The sequence below is a fragment of the Sphaeroforma arctica genome (genome assembly GCF_001186125.1).
Source record: "Sphaeroforma arctica JP610 unplaced genomic scaffold supercont1.499, whole genome shotgun sequence".
NCBI classification, from domain to species: Eukaryota; class Ichthyosporea; order Ichthyophonida; genus Sphaeroforma; species Sphaeroforma arctica.
This window is the reverse complement of record NW_014040059.1, coordinates 1-23,013: the sequence shown is the minus strand read 5'-3', so window position 1 is coordinate 23,013 and position 23,013 is coordinate 1. Positions and strand designations below refer to the sequence as shown.

General features: G+C 43.3%; 6 protein-coding genes across 6 annotated transcripts in view; 3 read left to right on the top strand and 3 right to left on the bottom strand.

Annotated features, from left to right (window-relative positions):
• Nucleotides 1-7,685, top strand: part of SARC_06775 (hypothetical protein) — an 8,518-nt gene extending 833 nt beyond the window's left edge. Inside the window, exons 2-10 of the mRNA XM_014299303.1 lie at nt 675-788; nt 1,591-1,830; nt 2,099-2,291; nt 2,763-2,864; nt 3,382-3,567; nt 4,160-4,265; nt 5,200-5,715; nt 6,223-6,305; nt 6,769-7,685. Of these exons, the coding sequence (XP_014154778.1) occupies nt 675-788; nt 1,591-1,830; nt 2,099-2,291; nt 2,763-2,864; nt 3,382-3,567; nt 4,160-4,265; nt 5,200-5,715; nt 6,223-6,305; nt 6,769-7,175 (1,947 nt within the window). The 3' untranslated portion in view covers nt 7,176-7,685. The remainder of the gene's footprint in view (nt 1-674; nt 789-1,590; nt 1,831-2,098; nt 2,292-2,762; nt 2,865-3,381; nt 3,568-4,159; nt 4,266-5,199; nt 5,716-6,222; nt 6,306-6,768) is intronic.
• Nucleotides 7,686-8,762: 1,077 nt separating this feature from the next.
• Nucleotides 8,763-10,483, bottom strand: SARC_06774 (hypothetical protein). The gene has a single exon (XM_014299302.1). It carries the CDS (start codon nt 10,261-10,263, stop codon nt 8,830-8,832), a length of 1,434 nt encoding a protein of 477 aa, XP_014154777.1. The 5' UTR covers nt 10,264-10,483; the 3' UTR covers nt 8,763-8,829.
• A 542-nt stretch (nt 10,484-11,025) lies between these two features.
• SARC_06773 (hypothetical protein) lies at nt 11,026-13,059 on the bottom strand. The gene is made up of 2 exons (XM_014299301.1): nt 11,796-13,059; nt 11,026-11,701 (listed from the first exon to the last, which is right to left on the bottom strand). The coding sequence occupies exon 1, from the start codon at nt 12,575-12,577 to the stop codon at nt 12,002-12,004; it is 576 nt and encodes a 191-aa protein (XP_014154776.1). The 5' UTR covers nt 12,578-13,059; the 3' UTR covers nt 11,026-11,701; nt 11,796-12,001.
• A 45-nt stretch (nt 13,060-13,104) lies between these two features.
• Nucleotides 13,105-13,369, top strand: SARC_06772 (hypothetical protein; the record flags this gene model as incomplete). The annotated part of the gene is made up of 1 exon (XM_014299300.1): nt 13,105-13,369. A coding segment is annotated over one exon (227 nt), but the record flags the coding sequence as incomplete, so codon positions are not given.
• Nucleotides 13,370-14,667: 1,298 nt separating this feature from the next.
• On the bottom strand, nt 14,668-18,363 carry SARC_06771 (hypothetical protein). Its single transcript, XM_014299299.1, has 6 exons — nt 18,147-18,363; nt 17,447-17,574; nt 16,758-16,984; nt 16,322-16,440; nt 15,865-16,170; nt 14,668-15,679 (listed from the first exon to the last, which is right to left on the bottom strand). The coding sequence occupies exons 1-6, from the start codon at nt 18,245-18,247 to the stop codon at nt 14,989-14,991; spliced, it is 1,572 nt and encodes a 523-aa protein (XP_014154774.1). The 5' UTR covers nt 18,248-18,363; the 3' UTR covers nt 14,668-14,988.
• Nucleotides 18,364-19,154: 791 nt separating this feature from the next.
• Nucleotides 19,155-22,514, top strand: SARC_06770 (hypothetical protein; the record flags this gene model as incomplete). Its single annotated transcript, XM_014299298.1, has 1 exon — nt 19,155-22,514. The coding sequence occupies one exon, from the start codon at nt 19,155-19,157 to the stop codon at nt 22,422-22,424; it is 3,270 nt and encodes a 1,089-aa protein (XP_014154773.1). The 3' UTR covers nt 22,425-22,514.
• Between the last annotated feature and the right edge of the window lie 499 nt (nt 22,515-23,013).

Below are 23,013 nucleotides of genomic sequence, written 5' to 3'. Positions count from 1 at the left end.
ACTTTCGTGAGCACGTGGGTAGCGCATAGATTGTATATACTTTTGGCACTTCTATACACAGAATACCTCGTATGTTTCTTTTGTTCATGTTCGGTTGATTGTTCAGAGCACAATCGCGTAGTTCCTGATTTGTAAGCGCTCGTGATTATTTATTCTGTACATCGGCCCTGAATGAAAAAAAATGTTATGCTCTGCATATTCCAAAACTCCTGTGTTTGTTTTGCTATGAAAATAGTGAACTCGATGTATGTATAAGGTCTATTCGTGTCAGTGATCCGTTAGTGTTTACTGCATAGTTATCGAATATAAGGTAGATCATCTTATGTTTATATTTGCTAGTATTTTTACGTATTTCTTTCGAAAACGCAAAGTATACACCCATGTATAGATATTTTCTTGTAATCTTGTAATGGTCATCAAAACAGATCAATGCAGCTCACGTGCACTGTGTATCTTGACAACCCAGAGCTTGTCGGGTACACCAAATTGTAGATAGTGATGCGTTTCTCAAATACCCCCGTCTCCTCGTGCGATTGGAAAAATATCGAAACGGGCCTACTGAATCCCTTACTTCGTATGAATAGATAATTGTTTGTACATTTGTATTTGCTTCATTTAATATATACGCATAAATGGGCTATAGGTACTCATGTATGGACTCTCTTATCATACAGAAAGCAAAGCTCACGAGTACGAAGGAGATCGAGCAGGTGCTCTCGCCAGTGCTGAAGGGGAGAGACCGTGCCAAAGCTGCAACTGTTGTAGACTCTGTCACGAACAGCTTAATTGTAAGTAGTATGGTAGACGCTTTATGACACTGTATTTGAGCGGCAACGAAGTACAGTTATATATATTGTGAGTTCTGAGCGTAGATGAAAAGGGATTGTTTGTACACTTGTAGCGAAATTATGTATTCAAGTTTTGATTCGGTGAAGGTGAGGGTGTCTCACTTGTATTCACTGTGGCGGTATGTAGTCTCAGTGTCATGACCTACGATGAATACAGGCCATAGACCCTGTCACACCACCCTGATCGCAAGCACTCGCTATAGATCATATTTAAAATCAATGCTCAATAGCTCCCTGCACGAAAATGGAGAGTGCGATACAGATGTGCTGCGAGATGTTACATTGTATTTTATCGACCACCAAGCAACTCTTTATATTGAAGGTCGACGAGAATTGGCATGTAACCGATTCCTCCGTTATTCACATACTTTCTATTCTGTGGACGTAGAATGTTAGCAAAAACCTACTACAGTTGGGTTTGGCACGTTCGTATTTCACATCGTATATTAAGTCTCAGTGCCTAATGGCGGTTGTTTACGTATCCCCTCGAGTTCGTACACGTGGCTGTGTGTCTATATCATCTGATAACCTTCAATGCAGCCTAGCACTAGCCTGCTCCCTCTGTTTCTAGCACAAAATTGGGTGTGCACATCATCAACTTCACACTTAGCCAACCAACAAGCTATTCATCTGCCAATTCATCTGTCCCTTCCTGTGCCTTGCGCAACGCCTAGCGTATACATTTTCTGCGTCATATTCAGTCTAATAACGAGCTGTTTCCATTACACGTCACACCCAACAGATGGACCGCAAGAGCAGTGCGGGCGACAGTAGTTTCCTGCAGACATGGGACGATCGCTTGGCCACAGTGGTGCGCGAGTGTGAGACCCACTCGCGGTCAGACCTGGCGCAACAAGTGCTGGCCAAGTGTAGCAAGCAAGAGATGGGCACTCTGGGTAGCGTACGGCAGTCGCGGTTTATACCGTATGCTGAGCATATAAGGGGCTTGTTGGCCCGGGATGAGCAGGCGGAGGCCTTGCAGGTGTGTGTTGTACTGTGTTTAGTACTGTGTGTTTGGGTGTTCTTTGTATGTCACGCGGAGTCAGGGACATGAATATGCGGTGATATTGGCTTTCATATGATATGGACAATCCTCGGAATACCCAACTGGAAGCAGACGACACAGCACGATTGTAGTCATGTATCCTGTGCTCTGGCTACCGTTTGCTTCCAGTTCGTCAATGAGAAATGTACTCGAAAGGTTCGTCTCTAAACAGGCCTATAAGCTCCCATTTCGTCTATTATCACAGGTGTTGGCAGATTTGTACAGGACGAATCATTATATAACCAGCTGCTGTTTCGAGCCCATCATCCATTACTATAGCAGCCGGGGTGATCGCGAGGGGATTTTGAACTCGATGAACATGGTGGAACAATTAGGAGGAAGTTTCAACACAACTATGCTGAACTCCGTAATAGAAGGCTTTCTGAGAGAATCCTCCGGTATGAACTTTAGTGGGGTAATAACACACACATAAACAACAATACGACGGATTGGAACAGAAATACCCCCAGAATATGCATGTACTATTATATATATCAATAGTGTGGTAGTGTTACGATAGCTTGTATAGATGCGTCCGTATAATTCGAAAATACACATACAGCTGCAATACACACGGAAGCCGCTTTTAAACCAATCGTACAGTGCTAGTCAGTGTATAGCGTCATCAACATCGGCCATTGTCGAATAGTTCTTACGGCCCCTTGTATCACAAAACCGCGTTCAAGATAACTGCCTGGTTTTTACTGAAGAGTGCCTCGTATTTTGCGACATTCGTTCTAGGTGCCCTTTTCAAATGGTCTTTCGGAGTCACGATTAAGCAAATCATTTTTCGTGTTCAACCATTATCGCATGACGGTATATTTATATTGCGTCTTATTCTCAAGCACGCTTAAAATTTAACCCCACAGACGGACTTCTGGCGAATAATTTCGACACCATCCTGCCGTCATTGCTCCAGACTATCGGTGCTCATTATGCAGACACGAACAGTCTGCAGTTGCTTCTAAACAGTATGTTGAAATTATGGGTTGAATTTATGTTGAAATCATGGGTTAGATTTATGTTTATATCATGGGAGATCATGTTTATAGCATATGGGCTGAATTTGAGTTACCATCTCTCGCTTTCTTATGCATCTTCCCGTTTGCGATCATTGGGTACACATTTAGTGTCGTTTATGAAAAGCTTCAAACTGGGCGTTCTCGTATGTCTTAGCTGTTGCGATAGAAGATTTCAAGTGTAATGGTAGTCGACGTCTGGCGATAACTAGAGCTCATGTTCATGTTGATTCTCTCTACTGCGATTACTTAATTTGTTCGGCGTGAGACGTAGCATGCCTCTCCACATCGGCCCAGACCTGTACTAATTCTGGTACAACAAGTACCTTCCTGCATCCTTTATCTGACTCTTCGGTGTCTTCTGGCCGTATTTCTCTACACGTCCACCTATACGTTTGTCTGGATGCTCAAATATGCACAAACTACTTTAATTTCGTCTTTGGGCTCCTTGCCTCGCTTGCTTCGTTAGAATGCCAAAATGGGAAGGACTTGAACTTCGCCACCAAAATCTTGGGATTGGGCGTCTACACTAACGGGAATTTGGAATACCTGACGATGTACATACTCAATTGGTCCTTCTATAACCCACAAGCCGCACTATACACCGCATATACTACTCTGGATATGGTCTTGAGACGAAGAACGAATTTAGACGGTAGGTTGTGTAGGTTTAATCGAACGATGGGCAAGTGTTTGGTGCTGGCGTGGGGCTCATTTTTACGAGCACGAACATACGCAATTCAAGACATATACACTCGTACGCTTCAAGATATAAATGTCGCATGTTTAGAGTTCAGAATTTTTACTTTGCAATCACTTTGTACAATGTTCAGCCATATAATGATATATAGACCATTAGTTACATTCGGTATACCTGGTTTTCATGTATCTTAATATCACCCTCGCGTGCACCAAAGTTAATACCACGCCATAGACAAAGAAATTCGGCTTGCCTCGCAGATGTTCGTGCTCGCACTCGAGACCATCCCACCCTCTTGTGCGAACGGATGCGTATCACTGATTGTTTCTGTTCGTTTTGCTGTCATATTCAATAGGTTGCCATAGTCTAAATAGTTTTATTAAAGGGTTTGTATTGGGTGTCGTCTCAGTCTCTCTGTATCATACTGACATGAGTCACGCTAACTTTCTGCAAAAAAATGTAGTTCTGTAGTTGACACCAACTTGCACCCTCCTATGCCACGCTGACGTGTTATGTATCTCACCCTTATCCAAACACTTGTGCGCAGGCGGGGAGTCCATGAACATGATCATGGCGAGAGGGGTGGAGTTGGGGAGAGATTCCTGGGCGTACCGAGCCCGACTCAAACCGGCGTTTGACAGGACGTGCATATGGTGTGTTGGTACTGGGATTATAGTATTTAATGAAACGTACGCTATGGATGTTTCTAGTCGTGTTTGGAGAGTAATCTTCATATACATTTATGCTGAGTACCGTTGACGCGCCTGTGCTGATGTGCTGAATAAGGATTTTTCAGGGCACATGGGAAGGATGACTGAAACACATCGAGCGTTGGATGCGTGTTTGCGGAGCATCTGTTATAATATTCCACAATGTGGCGTTACTGTGCCGCATTTTTTTACTAACGCGATACAGCCACATCTCTAGTATGCCATTTTCCTTCATAGTAACGTACACTAACACTATACACCCGTACGGTGAATGTCTCTGCGTCGCAGAAATTGCAGTAGATTCAAATAGATTCTGATCAAATCTGAAATAACATTCTTCATTGCCTTAGCTAAAACATTCATATGAGCGAAGTTAGTAGGATCCATAAACGTGATTACTAATTATTCATTCCGTTCTTCAAACCAATCACCACCGCACTCGCCGGTTACAAGGGTGTGAGGTACAGGGACGCCTGCTACGCAGTCTTCGTAGTAGTAGATATCTATGTTCATTATTGTCACTCATCATGGGTGCTTTTTAGCTATTAATATTTGTTGTTTAGCCTCTCGTCGTATATATATATATATTTTTATTATATATTATTATTGTTTTATTGTATTACTGTATTATTGTATTATTGTATTACTGTATTATTGTATTATTATATATATATATATGTATGTGTGTATGTATGTATGTATATATTCGGATGATCCACCGGTAAACACGCGGGTGCGGAGTACAAGCGGCGTTTACTACTCAACTCAAGTGCAAGTGTTCGTTCTAGTACAAACCATGTCTTTCATCTTGACTCTATTGGTATCATGTAGCTAACAATATCCTTTGTCGCACCTCACTTCGTGCACCATCATTCAGGCCCTCCACTGTGCAGCGGATGGTGGTCCACCACGCACACGCCGGTGAGCAAGCGGGCGTGATGTCCAAGTGGCGTTTGCTACAGCTTGTACGCTCGCAGATCCGCGCATATCCGCAATCACAGGCTGACGCGCAGCGGGAGACGGAGGCGGCGTTCGTGAAGAATGCACACCCAGGATTCGTCGAAAAGATAGATCCAGTATCTCATAGCCGTATACACTCTCAGAACCGTGATGACAAAGAACATGCACTTCCCGATGGCACAGATCCAAGCGTGTGGACCGATGAAAACGCAGCGGCACTGGGCGACATAGATACAGCACCTCTAGTCAAGGACGATGGGGCACTTCATGGTGACGAGGATTCAGGGACCACGCACCCACGCAGAAGGCGCCTACTTCGCTCAGACTTTACACCTCTGTTGGCTGAGGAGGATGGAGTGGGTGCCGGGGTCAGTGATGCGGTTTGTTTCTTGAAGGCGATGGGTTTGTTGGGTGACATCAATGTCTTGGACAGGTGAGTGTTGAAGCATGTATTATATGTGGTTTCGGGGTAGATGATAAATGTGTATGTGTACGTTGGTTTCTAAGACTGTCAACTGAGAATGAACAACAGACTGAGTGCTGGGATCAGTTATGTGGTTTGTTTCTTGAAGGCGATGGGCTTGCTGGGTGGCATCAATGTACTGTACATCTGAATAGTGGGGGTTCCAATGAGTGGGGTGGCGAGGTGCTTGAGTTATGGTATGGGTGATGTTCAATCTGACAAGTGCCGACGGAAGGATGGAGTTAGTGTCAAGGTCAGTGATGTGGTCCGTTTCCTGAAGGAGATAGGGTTTGCTGGGTTAAGTTCATGTATGTCTGAATCCACACTCCTTGCGCTCGTGGCTGCAATCTGAACACATGACAAGCAGTGAGTACAGAGGTAGCACGAAGATGATTTGTTGGGTAAAAAAATGTAGTCGCAGAGATCGAAAACTAACCAACGCCTTTGTGCCCTACCAATGTCCTGAAATAATCTCAGGTACTCAACGAATGTAAGGGCGTCTGTGGAAGTGGTTGATCACGAAATCCAAAGTGCGCTCATCGGCGCCTATCTGAACAATAGTATGTGAAGTTCTGAATGTTAGTATAATGATATAAGCAGCGGATTGCTTCTCGCTCGCTACTTGTGTCATCAACAGATGTCGGATTTTGTACAAATACACTCACGCCGCCTTCGTTACTTTGATTTCGAGCCAAAATGGTCTCGTAGTCAATCGATACACGTGCTAAGGTCAGAATGCGACTCAGCAATACGTGCGAGTTATATCCAAATCAAAACATGCACTAGTTATTGCACACGTGGCAGTTTATCATAATACACGATTTACTTCGTGATGGTAAACATTCTTTGATTGCTTTGGATCCCTGCCCGTGATTATACTTTATCCCTTCCGAATTGTTACACCTATTGTGTTCGACAACAAATACGATCGTTCTGATGCTAAGTATCTATAGGTGTGTCTCTCCACACCCACTTCCATATAGCGATGCATTAGTAACCTCATATCCCCTATGCAATACACAGATCTATTTGACGCGGCCTTATCCCTCACCAAAGCGTTCATCACAAGAAACAAGCCGACATCCGCAACCGGTACATCCAAGGCTGGCGCAAACAAATCAAAGGGAAAGGAATCAAGCACGCAAAAACATGGTAGCGTCAGTAAGTCAAAAAGCATGAAGACCGATGTATCGAAACAGGTAAATCCCGTCGATGGTAGGTATAATGTGAACACGCGGCTTGTAAACGAGCTACTGATTGGCGGAGCGGGAGAGCAGACAGGGGATGCTGCCCTGGAACGCGTTGCACGAGTGGTGGAGATGTGCACGCAGATGGGAGTGGACACGGATGAGCTGGTAGATACGACTATTCTTAACATTAGGAACCGGAGTGAGGAGGATAATTCTGCGGCAGTGGAGAATGAGACATGATGTCTTCTGGACAAGAAGTAAATGCCTGGTTACTCGTAGACTCGAGAGCTATGCTTAAGAACTGATGTTTCATACTCTCTATTCCAAGGCAAGCGAGAAGCACTGATGCAAACGGCCATTAATCCAGTGGCCAGGCACTCTTGGCTTACAATCAAATCTGAGCGTCAGCCAGGACCATTCGCAATGTTCTCAAAAGCTTGCCGAGATACGCTTCGATGAGGTTAGAGCAATGTCTTGAAACTATAGGACGTTCACGTAGTCGAATCTGTACTGATTTAATGCATATGTACACATATGACTTCGTTTTTCACAATAGGAAATTATGTAAGCAAGCAATTCTAGACACATATATAAGTAGTAGCACTCAACATCGTGCATCAAATTTCTGCTAGAGCAAATGCCTTGGACGAACAATGAGGTCGGCTGGTCTCTTTTGAAATATGCGGCTCTTTTAAGCACGCTATTTTGGAAGCAGAATAATTTTAAGCCTCAAATTACAGTGAGTTGTAGAGGTATATATATATATATATACTATGTATATATATATATATATATATATATATATATATGTGTAGTTATATATATATGTATATTTATATATAACACACACATATATATATAGATATATATATGTATATGTATATATATTTATATATATTTAGACATAAACATATACACACGTATATATATATGAAAATTTATATATATATATAGTTATATATATGTATATATGATATAATGTATATATATATTGTAACATGTGTGTGGTCTACGTGTAGTGGTTAGTCATGTTTGATGACTCAGGTGTGGGAGGGGTTAGTTTTGGGGAGATATCCCAGTGCTGTGTGTAGTGATATTGTTTTAACACATACGAGTAATTCGGTATGTGTATACCAATAGAACAAGAGCATAGACGGTAAAGTAACGAGAAGAGTAAAGTAGTGTGACAAGTGACGGACTGCAGAGGAAGCCGGGCACTTGGGATACAAAGAGATATTGTGTCAGTAACCAGAGGGGACTGACTATAGGCAATATCTAGTTAAGACCAAATAAGACAAGGTTATGGAGTGATCAGTCCTCATAATCTTGTAAGCTATTCCACTACTTTGATAAAATAAAATACAACGCTATTTCACTCTAAACCGCTCGTGAACTAAATTTGGTGCTCACATTATATATCTATATACATATATATTATGTATATAACCATATTATTAATATATATATCTGTGTGTGTGTGTGTGTGTGTGTATGCATGCATGTATGTATGTATGTATGTATGTATATGTATATATATATATATATATATATATATATATATATACAGATATATTATATATATATAGTATATATATATATATATACATACTATATATATATATATATATATATATATATATATATATACATTCGATATATAACTGTATATGGACACTATTGATGCGGATATCTGAATGTATATCTTATTTTTAAGCATTTTGTATCTGCCACGCCATATATCTTATTTGTGAACTGACGAGTGAAACACGATCAAATTTACCTCGCGTAATAAGACTCAATTTAGAGTAAAAGTTAATTTATAAACTATTTATATCACTACACCACAAATACATGAATTTGACGGGTTTGTCCGTTTAATATTTTGAATGCGTACTTAATAGCCGAACCAGGATAGAAAGGAACCTCCCGTGTTGCTCTGTGCAGATTGATCGTTATCCCCCGGGGTCTTTATCAAATTTGTGAGACCCTCCTTGTACACTTTCACAGCTGGGATGTCGATACTTTCACCTTTACATTGTGCAAAATCTGAATAATGCCATGTGAAGTCCGCCTTGAATTTCTCGATTCTATCGCTCCTATATGCTCGTGAAGTCCTCTTCACTTGTTGCCCTTCGATGAATCCATCCCAATACCTTTTATAGTCGCTATCCTGCAGTTCAAATCCCACAAAGTCTCTCTCAAGCGTGAAGCGTGGAATAGGTATGCATTCATCAAGAGCATCCAGAGTATCTGGGAATGCGGCGGCAACCAGTGAGCAAACAAGATACATACCTTTGTTATACGGGAACACTTTGCCCTGGTCACCGAACACCTCATTCGCTTCTGTGTCGAAATCATCAATCTCGGCCAAGTAACTAGGCCCGCCACAGTACATGTCTGCCTCCTCCAGTTGTTTGACCCACTCCACACAGTCGTCCTCATCCGTACAAGATAAGAAATTCACTGGCGAATCCTCAGGGTTTCCCCGATCCCTCGGGTCTAAGAGTAAATCTCTTATCTTTTCCTCAGCATTCCGAACACGCTCGTTAGGTACACCATCAAAGTACACATAACGAAACACTTTCTTGCCCCTGCCTTCATCGAAGCTCTTCTGTAGTGTGGTGAAAGCTGGCGTCCCGCCATTAGGCCTCGCCCTGAAGGCTCCTTCTACTAATGAGAATGCTTCTCTTTTAAACTGTTCAGGAGACTTACCTGCCCTAGTCACGTTGAAATTATTCCTCGTATTGTTCATGAAGCGGAAATGGATAGGGGGGCATGCAAACAGGCTCAATATATCTAGTTTCTGCTTGATTCTATGCTTTGCCTCTGTCCACCGAGTGTGTTTCTGTGTAGTTACCGGATCGATGGTATCACTCCACGCTCCCATAGACCCGCTATCATCGATTATGAACTCTAGTTGATCATACACAGTCAGCCGCATCACTTTACTCAACGTTGCCAGACTCAGCTCATACTTGGCGAAGTTAGCGCTGATTAGGTCGTTCAGTCCAGCCTGTGGGTCGCCCCCAATCTCGAGCGCGTAATCAGGCTCGCGCATCTCGTTGTACAAATCACCCACCTCTTCTACCAAGGGATAAGGACACCCACTATTCACCATCTCAGCGTGGTCTTCGTGATTGGTAACAGGTATGAGGGTATTGTTTGTATCTGTACCGTTAGCGTATATAGCGCCCGCAGGGACAAACTCGTATCCGTATTTCTCAACTTCTTGAGTTTCGATATTCTCGCGCCAACGCTTCCATTCTGGGTTGACCACCATGCGTCCTCCGGGACCCACTATCCGTTTGGGCGGCTTGTCAGGGTACATCCCGGACGTAGTATGAAGGTGAAAAGTGAAAGGAATCAATATGAGACCGGGATGTAGTTGTAACAGTGTAATATATTCATGTTGCGTATTCACTCCTTTACTTTTTTAGCATCTATAGTCCCATTACAGATACGATAATCACTGACATCTTCAGTATTTAATTTATGTATTCGCTGTATTCGCACCCATCACGAAACGGTCATCATAAAATATATTTTAGGTGTGAGTCATCGCCTTGTGTCGCATATATTTATGACTCATATCGAATAAACCATGGCCCTCTCTCTGAGTCTGGACTCTGGACTCTGGAGCGACCTTGGAGGCTTGGTCTTGGACTCTGTCCTCTGAGCTCTGGAAGATTTTCGTATGTACTGGGGCTGGGACTCGGGAGCCTGGAGCTCTGGACTCTCTATGTCTGTGACTGGGACCTGGGTGAGACTCTGAGAGTGAGACTTGAGACTTGAGACCGTGGTCCGTGAGGGCACACCTCAGGCTTGGGCTGAGGCCTGAGGGAGGCTGGGAAAAATAATTTGTATCCAGCAGCGACGTTTCCAGAGACGGCGTCATGAGTCTCAGACCCTCTGTCTCTCTCTAGGGAGAGAATAAATTTTATATAACACGACGTTGAGTGTTTTTGCTGTTGTTTGTATGAGATGTGCCATGTCATCCGCCTTATGCAAGTATAGCAAAAGTCTGAAAATAATAACGAAGCAATATATTTTAATACGCACACCGAATTGATGCAATGCATGCACTTGAATGGTGTTTTCGAGTAGAAGGAATAAGCTCTCTAGACCATAATGATGGGTTCTGGGCGAATGATAACTAACTTTATTTTTGGTATACAAGAACCCTTAGAAGTCCCCTTAGTATATGGATGGGGTGTTAAAGTCAGTTCATAGGACCTCTAGGTTAGGGTTAGGTCTCGAGCGGAAATCAGGTTTCTGTCAGAGCGGAAATCGAATATCCCCAGTCTCTACTAGAGAGGCTGTAGAGAGTGGGCCAATTAACGTGTTTATTCATAGTCTTCTCTTTGAAATAAACTTCAGAAGGCTATGGTCTATTGGAGAAAGAATTGTCATACATACAGCTCAGATTTTGCTTTCATTTTTATTCATATAATCGGGATCGTGATTGCGCGAATATATAATCGATCTGCGATATGTTACACAATCAATATACTTTACAGCGCTCTCTCCTCGCCTATGGGGTCAACAATGTTAAAGTCGGCACCGTTACAAGCGTTGGTCAGTCGACGCGAGTGATAGTCTGCACTCAATATCTAAATAGTGATACCTCCAATGTTATTTCTTCTTCTAATTTCCTTCCCCGTCTCAACCAAACCTCCGGACTTTCTATTGAGCTCAGCATATTGTGTCATATCAGTACCTCATACAATGTGCGTCCACGATCACATTTCATGCGAAGTCAATCAAACCTCGGGTCTCTCTATAGAGCTCAGCATATTGTGTTATATCAGTACCTTGTACAATGTGTGTCTACGATCACATTTCATGCGAAGTCAATCAAACCTCCGGACTCTATTGGGCTCAGCACATTGTCATATCAGTACCTGGTACAATGTGTGTGCCAACAGATCATTCCATGCGAAGTCACGCTCTTGCTCGTTTCATGTATGCACATTGCCCAACGACTGTATGCTTACTCTCTACTTTCACTGTATAACCTACACAAATGGTGTGACCACCAAGATGAGCGTGACCCGAGAGGATATCAACTAAATATCAGCAGGGGTTTGTGATCCAGGGAAAAGTGCCATGTCCATTCCGTGAATCACCGCGTCGCACCCAACAATGTCAGGAATTACCACCTGTGAATCCCTCACTCCGTTCTCAATGAAGAAACCATCCACCTCCACCGCCATTAAGATCGACTCTCCGTTGTTCATCTCAAGATCGCCACTGACAAAATCAGCTGAAAGCAAGTACTCATATGTTGATGCGTAGGCCAAGTACTCTTCTAATGCGTTGAGGTTCTCTGGACGAAGCAGGGATTGGACTGTACCCTCTGGCGCGGCAGCCCAGGCGTCATTGGTAGGCAAGAATGCAGTTTGGTATTGTAAGACTTCGATAGCCGTGGCAGCAGTATAAGCTTCTAACAACTGTGCTGAAATAGAAAGCTCAGGTTCCTCAGAAAGTAGACCAGCTAGATCGCACGGAATATCAATTATATCGGAGGGAATTTCAATAACATCAGAAGCCTCGGGTCCGAATTGTTGTATGTCTTCAGGAGCGGCTGACAGCACAGTCGTGCAGCTAATTGCCGCGAAGGTTAGGAAGTGTAGAAGGGACATGTTCAAATTAAAGGTTATTATTAATACAGTTGCGTAAGGTTGTATTGAATATCGAAGTGAAACGCCGCTATTTCTATGCGTGTGAAGAACCGAATATTTTTCAATTTGTTCTTTTTCATCTGCGTCCCGCGTATTTTCTCATATTTTTTTACAATTTAAATAAAAAAGAAGTATATATGGTATCGATACTGGTATCTACTTATGCCATAGCCTTCTTGTTCTATTTTCAGAAGGCTAAGTCTATACACATATTATTATTTTTTAAAATAAAAACAAATCAGAAAATGTGCAGATGCCCTGTTATCCAATCTGTTTGTTCCTTCTGCCAATCTGTGCAGTGTGGTCAACTGGTCACTGTGAGAGAGTGAGTGTGGAGTACTTCTTGTGGATAAATATCTTCAGTTCTTCACCGTGGGCGTGTGAAGACTTTAGAATTTAGTCATCTCTTTTCAGTTTTGAATTCCGTCACACTCCTCCCACGACTATTTAAGAGAAGAAGAAAAAACAATTTACACTGCGCAGTGAGTCAATGACACAGTCTCGGAAGAAAAAAATGGCCCGTGGACCGGAGCGTGGACTCATGGGACGTGGAGCCGTGAGCCCGTGGACTGTGGAGTGTGGACCGGACTGTGGACTGTGGACTGTGGACTGTGGACTGTTGTGGACTGTGGACTGTGGACTGTTGTGGACTGTGGAGTCTGGACTCTGGACTCTGGAGTCGTTGACTGTTACAATGGGTTTTAAAAAAACATAAAATACAATCAAAACTGGTATTATTATTTCTTTAGCAGCACGTCAGCACGTCAGGCAACGGCACATGAGCCTTCTCTCTCTCTTCTTGTGGCTTGTATTCTATGTATTTAGGTGTACACTGTATACATACTGTAATTTTTTTAAATACTTTTCAAAACAATAAAAATATGTGTGGTGTTATCAGTTCGCTTATGGCTATGGTGTAAAAAATCAATATTTCTGTTCGGATTTTCGGTACACCAATGGATGGAGGCTAATTTTAAAATCAAAACAACTCAAAAAAAAAATCGATCATAAATCCTAACGAGGGCAAACTTTCGAGAGCATCATACCGGCATACCCTCTCTCTAAAAGAAATTTTGCGTTCGGATCGGAATAATCGGATTTACTGTCTAATAAGGCCTGACAGTCCGACACTGACAGTCCGATACTTTGACTTGACAAGTTGACAGTCTGAATCTGAGACTGAGAGTCTAAGTCTCTGAGACTCTGACTTCTGACTTCTGACTTCGGACACTGTCTGCTGGGCTCTGGACTGTTGAATAAAAACATTACTCAGCGTAATATTATTGGTCCTACTTCCGCAACACCTTCCACCAACTGCCAACTAAATACCACAAGTACATATTCTGTAATTTCTCAATTATAACTTTAAATATTTAAAAAGACGAGTGACGAGTTGACGCCTTGGCGACTGACATATCACAGATCTCCTACAAACAAATCAATACGTAGAACTATCAAGTTGTTGTTTTTTAAATAACATAAATTATAGATGAGCTATGTACTGTAACCTCTTTTTGTTTGCTTCAAAAAAACAAATGCTATACCTAAGTATATTTATATAACAAACCGATAAAAAAATCAGAACAAACCAAAGCAAAAAAGAAAAGCCAGGGAGAGCAGTCAGCAGAGGGCCAGGAGCTGATTTGTGTACGGAGGCTTTTCATCTTGGCGCCTGGCACTCATCATGACTCATAATGGCAGCCAGGAGGCTGGCGGACTGTGTATTTGTGTTTTTTTTGTTTCAAATAACAAAACAAACTACAAATTTTTATTTGGGCTGGGTAAAAGTCCGTTATTTTTTCCTATGTAGTGTAAACACACGGCTATGGCAGTCATAGACTCTTTTTGCTTTTTTTAAAAACAAAACTTGACCCTCTGGAATCTGGATTCGAGAAATCATGGAGGTAGCGGAAATCGTAAATTTAGCAGAGACCCATAGGGCCAAATCCTGAAATCCAGAGGGCCATGATAAAAACTAGTAGATATTTTTGGTTCTGTTTTTTTTTCAAAATGATAATATCAAGAACTCAACTGTCTCAAGTGAGTCAAGACAATGGACGATTTTTTATATATTTTTTAAAACCAAATATGCACATTCTTCTGCAATCTGTGGTTTGTATAAGCCACACGGATTGCAGTATTTAGTAGGGAGTAGATCCACCAGCTTTGCCACGGTGCCAGCTCTGAGTCCTCTGACGCACTTGTGTGGTAGCATCTGATGAACTTATCAGGTTTCAGGGAGTGAGGATGCTATTTTTAAAAATACGGAGCTCGTTAAAATTAGCGGATAGATGGACCATTCAATATTCAACCAGCTTGTGTAAACTCTCGAGAGTAGAGCTGATTAATGAACAATTCAATCAACTTACCGTTTACAAGAAAACAGATCGTGCGTCCGACCACGTCATTACCAGAACAGTCAGGTCACTTCCCGTTGAATTTTCTGGGGAGTTATCTCTCTTGGATTCAAGACACATCTTACCTAGCTTCTGGTCACTAAATTTCAAACGCTCGTCACTGATTACACCACCCCATCGTTCGTATGCACGCACCGCCGCAGTATTGCTCTCGAACACTTTGAGCCAAAGTTTGACCGGCCGGTCTGTGCATCCGCACGAAACTCGTCCATTCATGTCGTGCGTTTTTGTTGTTTGTTTTTGCTGTGAACTAACCTGATCATTTGCAGTCTCTATCGCAGTACAATGCTTCTGTTCAAAAACCTTAACAGAACTGTTTGCGTCATTATGGCAATACTTCCCATTGTTCGTGATACACCCCAATGAGATTCGGTGCATGAGACACAACCTCTGTACCAATGTTTTAAATAAAAGAAAGCCCAGTCCCTTTCCTGTACCCACCACGTGCATGTTATCCAGATAGAACCCTTTCTTGACATCAATCATACTTTCGTCTACATCCATATGTACAAATCCCAGCATCTGACCAAAAGTATCCCTTGCAGCAATTGTGAGCTGGGTAGGAGATCGATACTTATCGGCCCACATGTCATTCATCATCACTTCAACGCCACCGTTATAGAGAAAGTCATGCGGCAAAATGTCCCTGTAGGAGAAAAGTGCAAAAAATTGTATCAATGAGTCATGGTGGCCATACTCCAGTATAGCAGAGTTTTTGCATAAAATTGTATGTAAAAGATACAACGCTGATAGGACAACACATTCATGCAAACGAGCACAACACACATTCTATGATACAACATCCTTATTTCTGCGTCTCACGCTACCCACCTGTACGTAGATTTCCAGGACGCTGTGTGTAAATTTGCGCACGCCGACTGATCAACCTTGTCCGCCATATACAATATGACTTGCTCGCGTAAGGCATCAGGCTGTGCGCTGTTCTCGGTACCGCTAGGCATCTCGACAGGATTTAATATCGTTACCCGCGAGTTCGTGGTCAAATCAATTTTTGAATTCGAACGCGTACCCATACGTATATCAAGTATTGCCACTCGCGAATTAGGAAAGGCGTTGCAGAATCTCTCGTCGCTGTGTGTGTACTCTGGTGGGGGTTCTGTATCACACCATAGCTCTCTGTATATAGAAGTTCATGTTGTATAAACATGTATGATTGATAAATGTACAAGGGATCCTCATAAGTAGACTTTGCATCATCCGCATTCGTGAACTATAATAAGGAAGACATTGGAATTTACGGTATTGCGCAAGACAACCTGCACCTTACCTTACCAGCAAATTTTCTCTTCGCAGCGCAAAAAAGAAGTCAGCGTCAAAGAATTCGTACCGGTTCAAAGTGTGCGCATATAGTACAGTTGCCCCTGCTGCACAGAAAGCCGCCAAAACCTAAACGAAAGTATATCATGGCAGTTAAATGTTGATAATTGCCACCATATTGAAAGTGGAAAACGCGATTGCAGAATCCGGTAGAATACTTTAAGATAAAGTGTTTTACCAAAGTAGGGGAGAGAATGTCCACCTGCTGCCGCAAATAAATACAATACTGTGCATGTAAGAATCTCAGCATACTATAAATTATAATGTGGTGGTGCGAGATTATTCTACTTCGAGACGAGACTATTGCACAACCGTCGTGGATTGCGGTGACGCTATCCATACAGATCATATAAAACGTACAATTTTTTGAACTTCGGTTGCAATACCTTTGGCAGCATCTCGACGCCATCAGAATTGTACAGTAGATCTGATCCGAACACTAACGACCCCTCACCACAGGCCTGCACCAGCTCACTATCCAAAGGCTTTGTCCAGTCAAGTGTGGCAGTCACGATAGCATCGGTGCGTGGGAGTAAATGCGCGTGCTTGCTGACATTATCCTGTAGGTAAGCCAGGGCGCCTCCGCATGCTTGCTCAGTGAGTGTAATGGATTCTGCGAGGTTTTGGGAGTAGTGAGATATGCCTTTTAGTAGGAGTGGACGCATTTATATCTAGATATACGTACTTCGGATGTTGAGAAGAGTGCAAGAGGCTGCTGTGTTTTTCGGTTTGATGCATGCCAGCCACAGACTGTCGCACATACACCTTATTTAACTGACAAAGCTAACACCACTTAATAATGTACTTACATTTAAATGCACGCGCAGCAGCTAACGATCCTCTACTTACGCGCCATGGTTTTTAACTGGCGGTGATGTCGTTTAATCGAACACTTGTGCATACGCACGTGCAACAGACGTACACGCTAGGCGTATTCCATACTGCCCGTCAGTTCTTTTCTGCACAAGACAAATCCTGTGATAGACCACTCTAGGGTTGTTCATTGGCATAGAGTATGTTGCAATTCAGTCATCGCACAGCGATATACTGAGTTTTGCTGTGATTCATCACATACCTATATTAGGCAAGTTCAGTGTTAGTGCGATCCCTAGCCAACCGGTACCGGAACCAAGTTCCAACAGTCGTTCGTTGCCTCGGTCGAGGTCGCATATTTCTTGCTGGCTGCCAATAAAATCAAACAGCCTGATACAGATGCAAGATATAAAACACAATCAGGAAGCCGGAAGCTCCGATACGATAATTGCCCAACTTATTGAGGCCTTGAGTGTCACCGGAAGGTACGATTTGGAGCGCATCGAGGCATCCAAACAAAAACAAGGTCACGCATGTGAAACAGAACCATGAGGGGGTTTTCAGTATATTAGGTGGCGTCTAGTGATGCGCTGGGTGTGGCATAAACTTGAAATAAGTTAGAACGCAAGGGCGGTAGTATGGCGACTTCGTCCTCAATTTGATCGTAGTTTGCCGACAGAGTTAGATAGCGTCTTGTTCGCCAGTTGAACAGCACACCTAATTCATAAATTCTTTTGTACAAGACATACCTAATGCTTTCAGTTGTAGCTAATTTTTTGTTGTCGCCTCTTGTATAATAATGCATATCTCAGTTAAAACCACAGGGTATACGCAGGCATATAGCAGATGCATACACAACAAAGAAAACGATCATGCATATGTATATGACCATATTTCAATAAATACACACACGTGTACATCAATACACACACACATACACACGCAACAATATATAAGCTCACTTGATTGCTGCCTCCCATGTATGACCCCCTGTTGTTTCAAGCGTTTTATTTGTCTCAATCCGAACCTGATCGCTAGACCACGAACGGTGCGATGCGGTCATGATGCTATTTTATAATGCGCTCTTATCGTCTCAGTGATTAGCGAGATACTGCGCACTTATAGAAAGAACTTACGTCTACATAGATTCCCGTGCAAATAAGTAAGTGTATGTTAGGGCGTATATATGTGTTTACAGTATTCTAATGGCGTACTTGTGTAGCTATGAAAAAAAGCTCAACTGTTTTGCGATTTGAAGTCGAGAATATGAATTGTGAAGCACTCACGCCAAGCCGTTTATATGACCTGCTAGATGTCAAATATAGACCGGTTGTACTACTACTACCTTACGCTTTACTGTACGCTTTGCAATGGTCTTGTAGTGGAGTGTCGAAAAATACACATCTGCATACGACCCATACGTATGCATTTCGTATTACTGAACATAATTATTTATTTACTGCTCAAACCATCGTCCCCACGTGACGTCAGATCTCTGAGACCTGATTGAACTTTGATAAACAATATTTTTACAATACCTGTTTCACTAGCTCGATAGTGGTGCAATAGCATTTTCCGTACACACTCTGCAATACATTGCACTACATGCACTACACTCCTTCGAGCACATACAAGATCATAAGAGTGATCCTACAGCAGATTCAATATACTCTCTTATGTTTAATATGACTATAGCTATAGCAGTGCCAATGTTATCCGATGCGCTAGTGATTTCGTAGCCAGTGCCGACGTCATAGTTGCTGTTCTACCATCGGTAGGCATAGCCGGACCGAAATACAACCCATCCAAACGACTTTTGAAGGGTTTTTTCTTATGTACTGTTCTTACTGCTAAGAAGTACGGGCTGTATATATACCAATACAAGCTTTTGCATGGCTTGCATCTATTGAGTCCTGCGTTTACCTTCCAGCAAGTAGACCAACAAATACTTATGATTCGATAGATCCAACATGTCCTCTCCAGTGTGTGCAAGTGAAGAAGAAATGCAGAGTGTGGCACAGTTTGTATCGGCCATCTGCCATGCGTATAACTCCCATTGTATATTCGACGACTTCCGTAACAGAATGCTGGCGACAGGATACTATGGTTACGCTCACGCCTCCACACACACACAACCAGGCAGAGATTTGCATTTCCCTCGATCAGCATCTAATCATGCTCCTGTGCTTGCATACAGCGATATATCGCATACGCAACACAGTGCATCATCAGACATTGGTAGTTGGGTACGGATTGATCAGGCCTTGGTCACAGCTGATTGCTATGCGGATGTCCTGCTGCATATTATTACACTCGATGGTAGGGAGCTCGAGGATAGCACAGTACACATGCAAGCGAAACGGCGCATAAGTGGCTCCGTAGTGACTGCTGAACCCTTGGGCAAGCGTAGACGCGATAGTACAAACGACGTTCAGATACAACACACTATCAATCTCACGTCGCCAGCACGGGCGACAGCAGCAGCCGCAGACGTAGTGATGTCTCTCAGGACTAATATGGTGGTTGATGTGCCTGTACATCATCGAATTATAAACACAGAACAAACTCCTCCATCACTTATCCGTGCTCACGATACTGAGGCACGTTCTGCATCAGCCCATACACGAACAGATACGAACACATACCCCGTGAATATCAGAGGAGATAGATCTAATTCTGTCGTCAGGAGAAATCTGAGTCGCCGAGAAATGGCATATCTGGACGTGATGTTGAATGTGCTACGTTTTGAGCTGTTATCGTTTGTTGTGCCCCCCGACGAGTTATTGGGGACTGTATACAAGTTCGCGCTCGCTTTGGTCCAAAATGATATCAAATGTAAGCTTTTACATTGCCATACATATAAACACTCATCGAACAGTAAGGACTCTCCGCCTAGTCAGGATACATTGGATCATGCACCCAGGTCGCCCGAATTTTGCGTTCAATTGCTGGATGTCATACTTGCGGCTTTACAAGATAGTGTGGTACAAATCCTTGGGTTCTCGTCTGTGGCGTTTTTGCTGCAATTGCTGCGAACCTTTGTGACGGGTTTGGCGGGCGAGTTGCGGATCACCTGTGGCACTGAATGCTCGGGCATACGTGCACAACCTGAGCCTCACGTGCACGTTTCAAACGCAAGCACACCCCTGTCAGATGATCGTACATCACCCATTGCCAGATTTTTTACCGCTCCTCTTGACACGAGAATGTGCGATGGGGACCGAGCGGCATTTGCCATCCCCGCCAACTCCAGGTCAGCAACATCTGCAAAATGTTCACGTTCAATAGTGGTTGTACAAGACTATAGAGAGATCCTGTTGCAATCAGCAAAGGTTTGTACAAAGATAGTTGAGACCGCCATGCAAACACCCGTGGCCGTGCGCACGCTGGCTGAGGAAGTACTAATCGTTATCAAAGGCCTGCTTCAAGTGGTTGACGTCCGCAAACATGAATCACATCTGGGGAAGCCGGTGTGTGATCATGCGAATCATACAGCTAAACTGTACGCTAAAGGTTTGTGTGACAGCACAGAAATGCAGAAAGAACCGTCTGGCATATGTCCTGCAGCTGCTGCCAGCAGTTCCCACACTGATAAATCGCACACACACACAAGCACGAACAAGAGCAATGTACCTATGCTCAGGCGAGAGCGGAGGTTAGCATTCTGTGCCGCAGAATACATTGCCGTGTGCATTCAACGGGGCATAGACTCTCCGGGGATGCATGAGCATACAGCACAAAGACTCTGTTTGCGCATGGGTCTAGACGCACGCCGCTTGAAAAAGACTGAATTTAAGAGCGGGCAAGGTATAGGTGCGCCAGACAGGACCCTCAATAACCCCCCCGAAGGGGTTGCTTTGGTACTCGAGCTGTACAAGCTGGTCCACCCATCTGAGACCAGAGCACTCTTCCGCTGCCTGCGTAGAGCGGGAGTTCAGTTAGCTTCTGATTCGTGTAGTGATAATAACAGGCGCAATCTATCCCACGGGACCAGCTCCGTTCAGGCACAGAGTTTGCCGAGAGCTATCAATGCTTATTCTCCCGTTACTATGCGTTTATTTGGCGTTAGCGTCACGCCACGCTTGATAAGGTTGCTATATGCAATATCTCACGATCAGCGTATCCCGAGTGCAAGCTCACGGGCATACAACACATCAAGTGCGTGTGTAGCAAAAGACACGCATAGCACAGAATGCACTGACTGTCATGTGGAGAATGACCTGCCTTCCCTGGAACATGACGAGAGACTTAGCGAGAAACCAAGTTTCGCACTTGTCAAGAAACAATTGATTGCCCTGCGGAATAGGTACGAGCGTCAGTTTGCCGTCTGTTTAGCGGGAGATGCCGTACAATACAATAACTTGCACGACCGAGCCATAGAGTGCAGTGGGGATGACGGATGGCTGGACAGTTTAGATATGCGGGAAAGAATGTTGCTGACCACACAGACTGTTAAACTGGTGTGTGAGTGTCCCTCGACACTTCTACCCAGGGCTGTAGGGGGGCTCGCACTGCTGGTCGCGTACTACGCGGCTGTCGCAAAGCGCACATCACACACCAGCACAAACACACGCAACAGCAAACATTCGGAGTTAAACACACAAACCACACATACAAATATAACCATAGATAAAACAGGCAGAAACACACATGTGAGAGAAAGACCTCGATCTGCAGATTCTGATCAAAACAAGGATAGTGTAATGCAGATACCGTGCTTTATTGGGAACGAGGACAGGCAAGCTGATACGGTAATGGAGGAGCCACATAGCACAGCAACGACACACTCAGAGATGGAGCATCTGTGCGAGGCTCTGATGATGGCGTTTGAGAACGCGGGTAGTCTTTGGCAGCTATTTATTTGCTGCTGCGCATGTTTAGAAGCCCAAGAAAGGGGCTCGGATATACGCGTCCACAAGCAATGCTGTTTGCCAGTAGGTGGCGCTGGAAGTGACAGCAAGTGTGACTACCACAATATGCGAAGCAAACTTGGGCAACCGTTGGATAGAGATAGAAATATACATGACACGGATAGCCATTTTCACACCCAGCTATGCTGTTGTGGAGAGGTAGGGTCCTTGACATCGGACGTAGCGCCACATAGGCCGTGGTTGCTTGTGCTAGGTATCGTTGTTGCGGGTTTGGAAGACATCTTAATTGTACTGCCGCCGTCCCTGCGATCGCGTATGTGGTATACTTTAGCTCAAGGATATTCTACTGTGTGTGAACAGGCCGTGTAGCGGCCGTACAGTGTCGAATTGTGATCTAGAAGTAACATAAGGCTGAGAATGGTTGGCATGGTCGAGAAGTTGATGGAAGTGATATAAAACACACTTGGGCACTATTACTGCTATAAAACAAACTTTCATAATCTTATTGACGGGAATTACGACGTGAATTACGCTCGCTTACGCTATTCAAAGCAACTTTTGGAAATGCAAACCACTGTGAAATTGAAAATTCTACACAAAACTCGTTTATTCGGCATTGTGATCGAGGAACCCTGACCAAATTCTGGCCAGTCACTGTTTGTGGTTATTCCTTTAATTCTCATATAATATTCCGGTAGTGTAATGTAACAAATGGACTTCTGAAGATGAGCATGAATTGAATGTAGGACACAAGACAATAGTTACCGTACCCGTGCATCACAGAAAGAGAAAGTATTTGACCAGAAAATCAAGGCAGCGACCATAGCTGTCCAACGTGATAATATAAGAGACTTGGGTGATAATCACGTAGCGCTTTCCTAAGAGAATCGCATAACTTACTCTTAGTATAACTGATTGGTATATATATATATATATATATATATATAATTATATATAT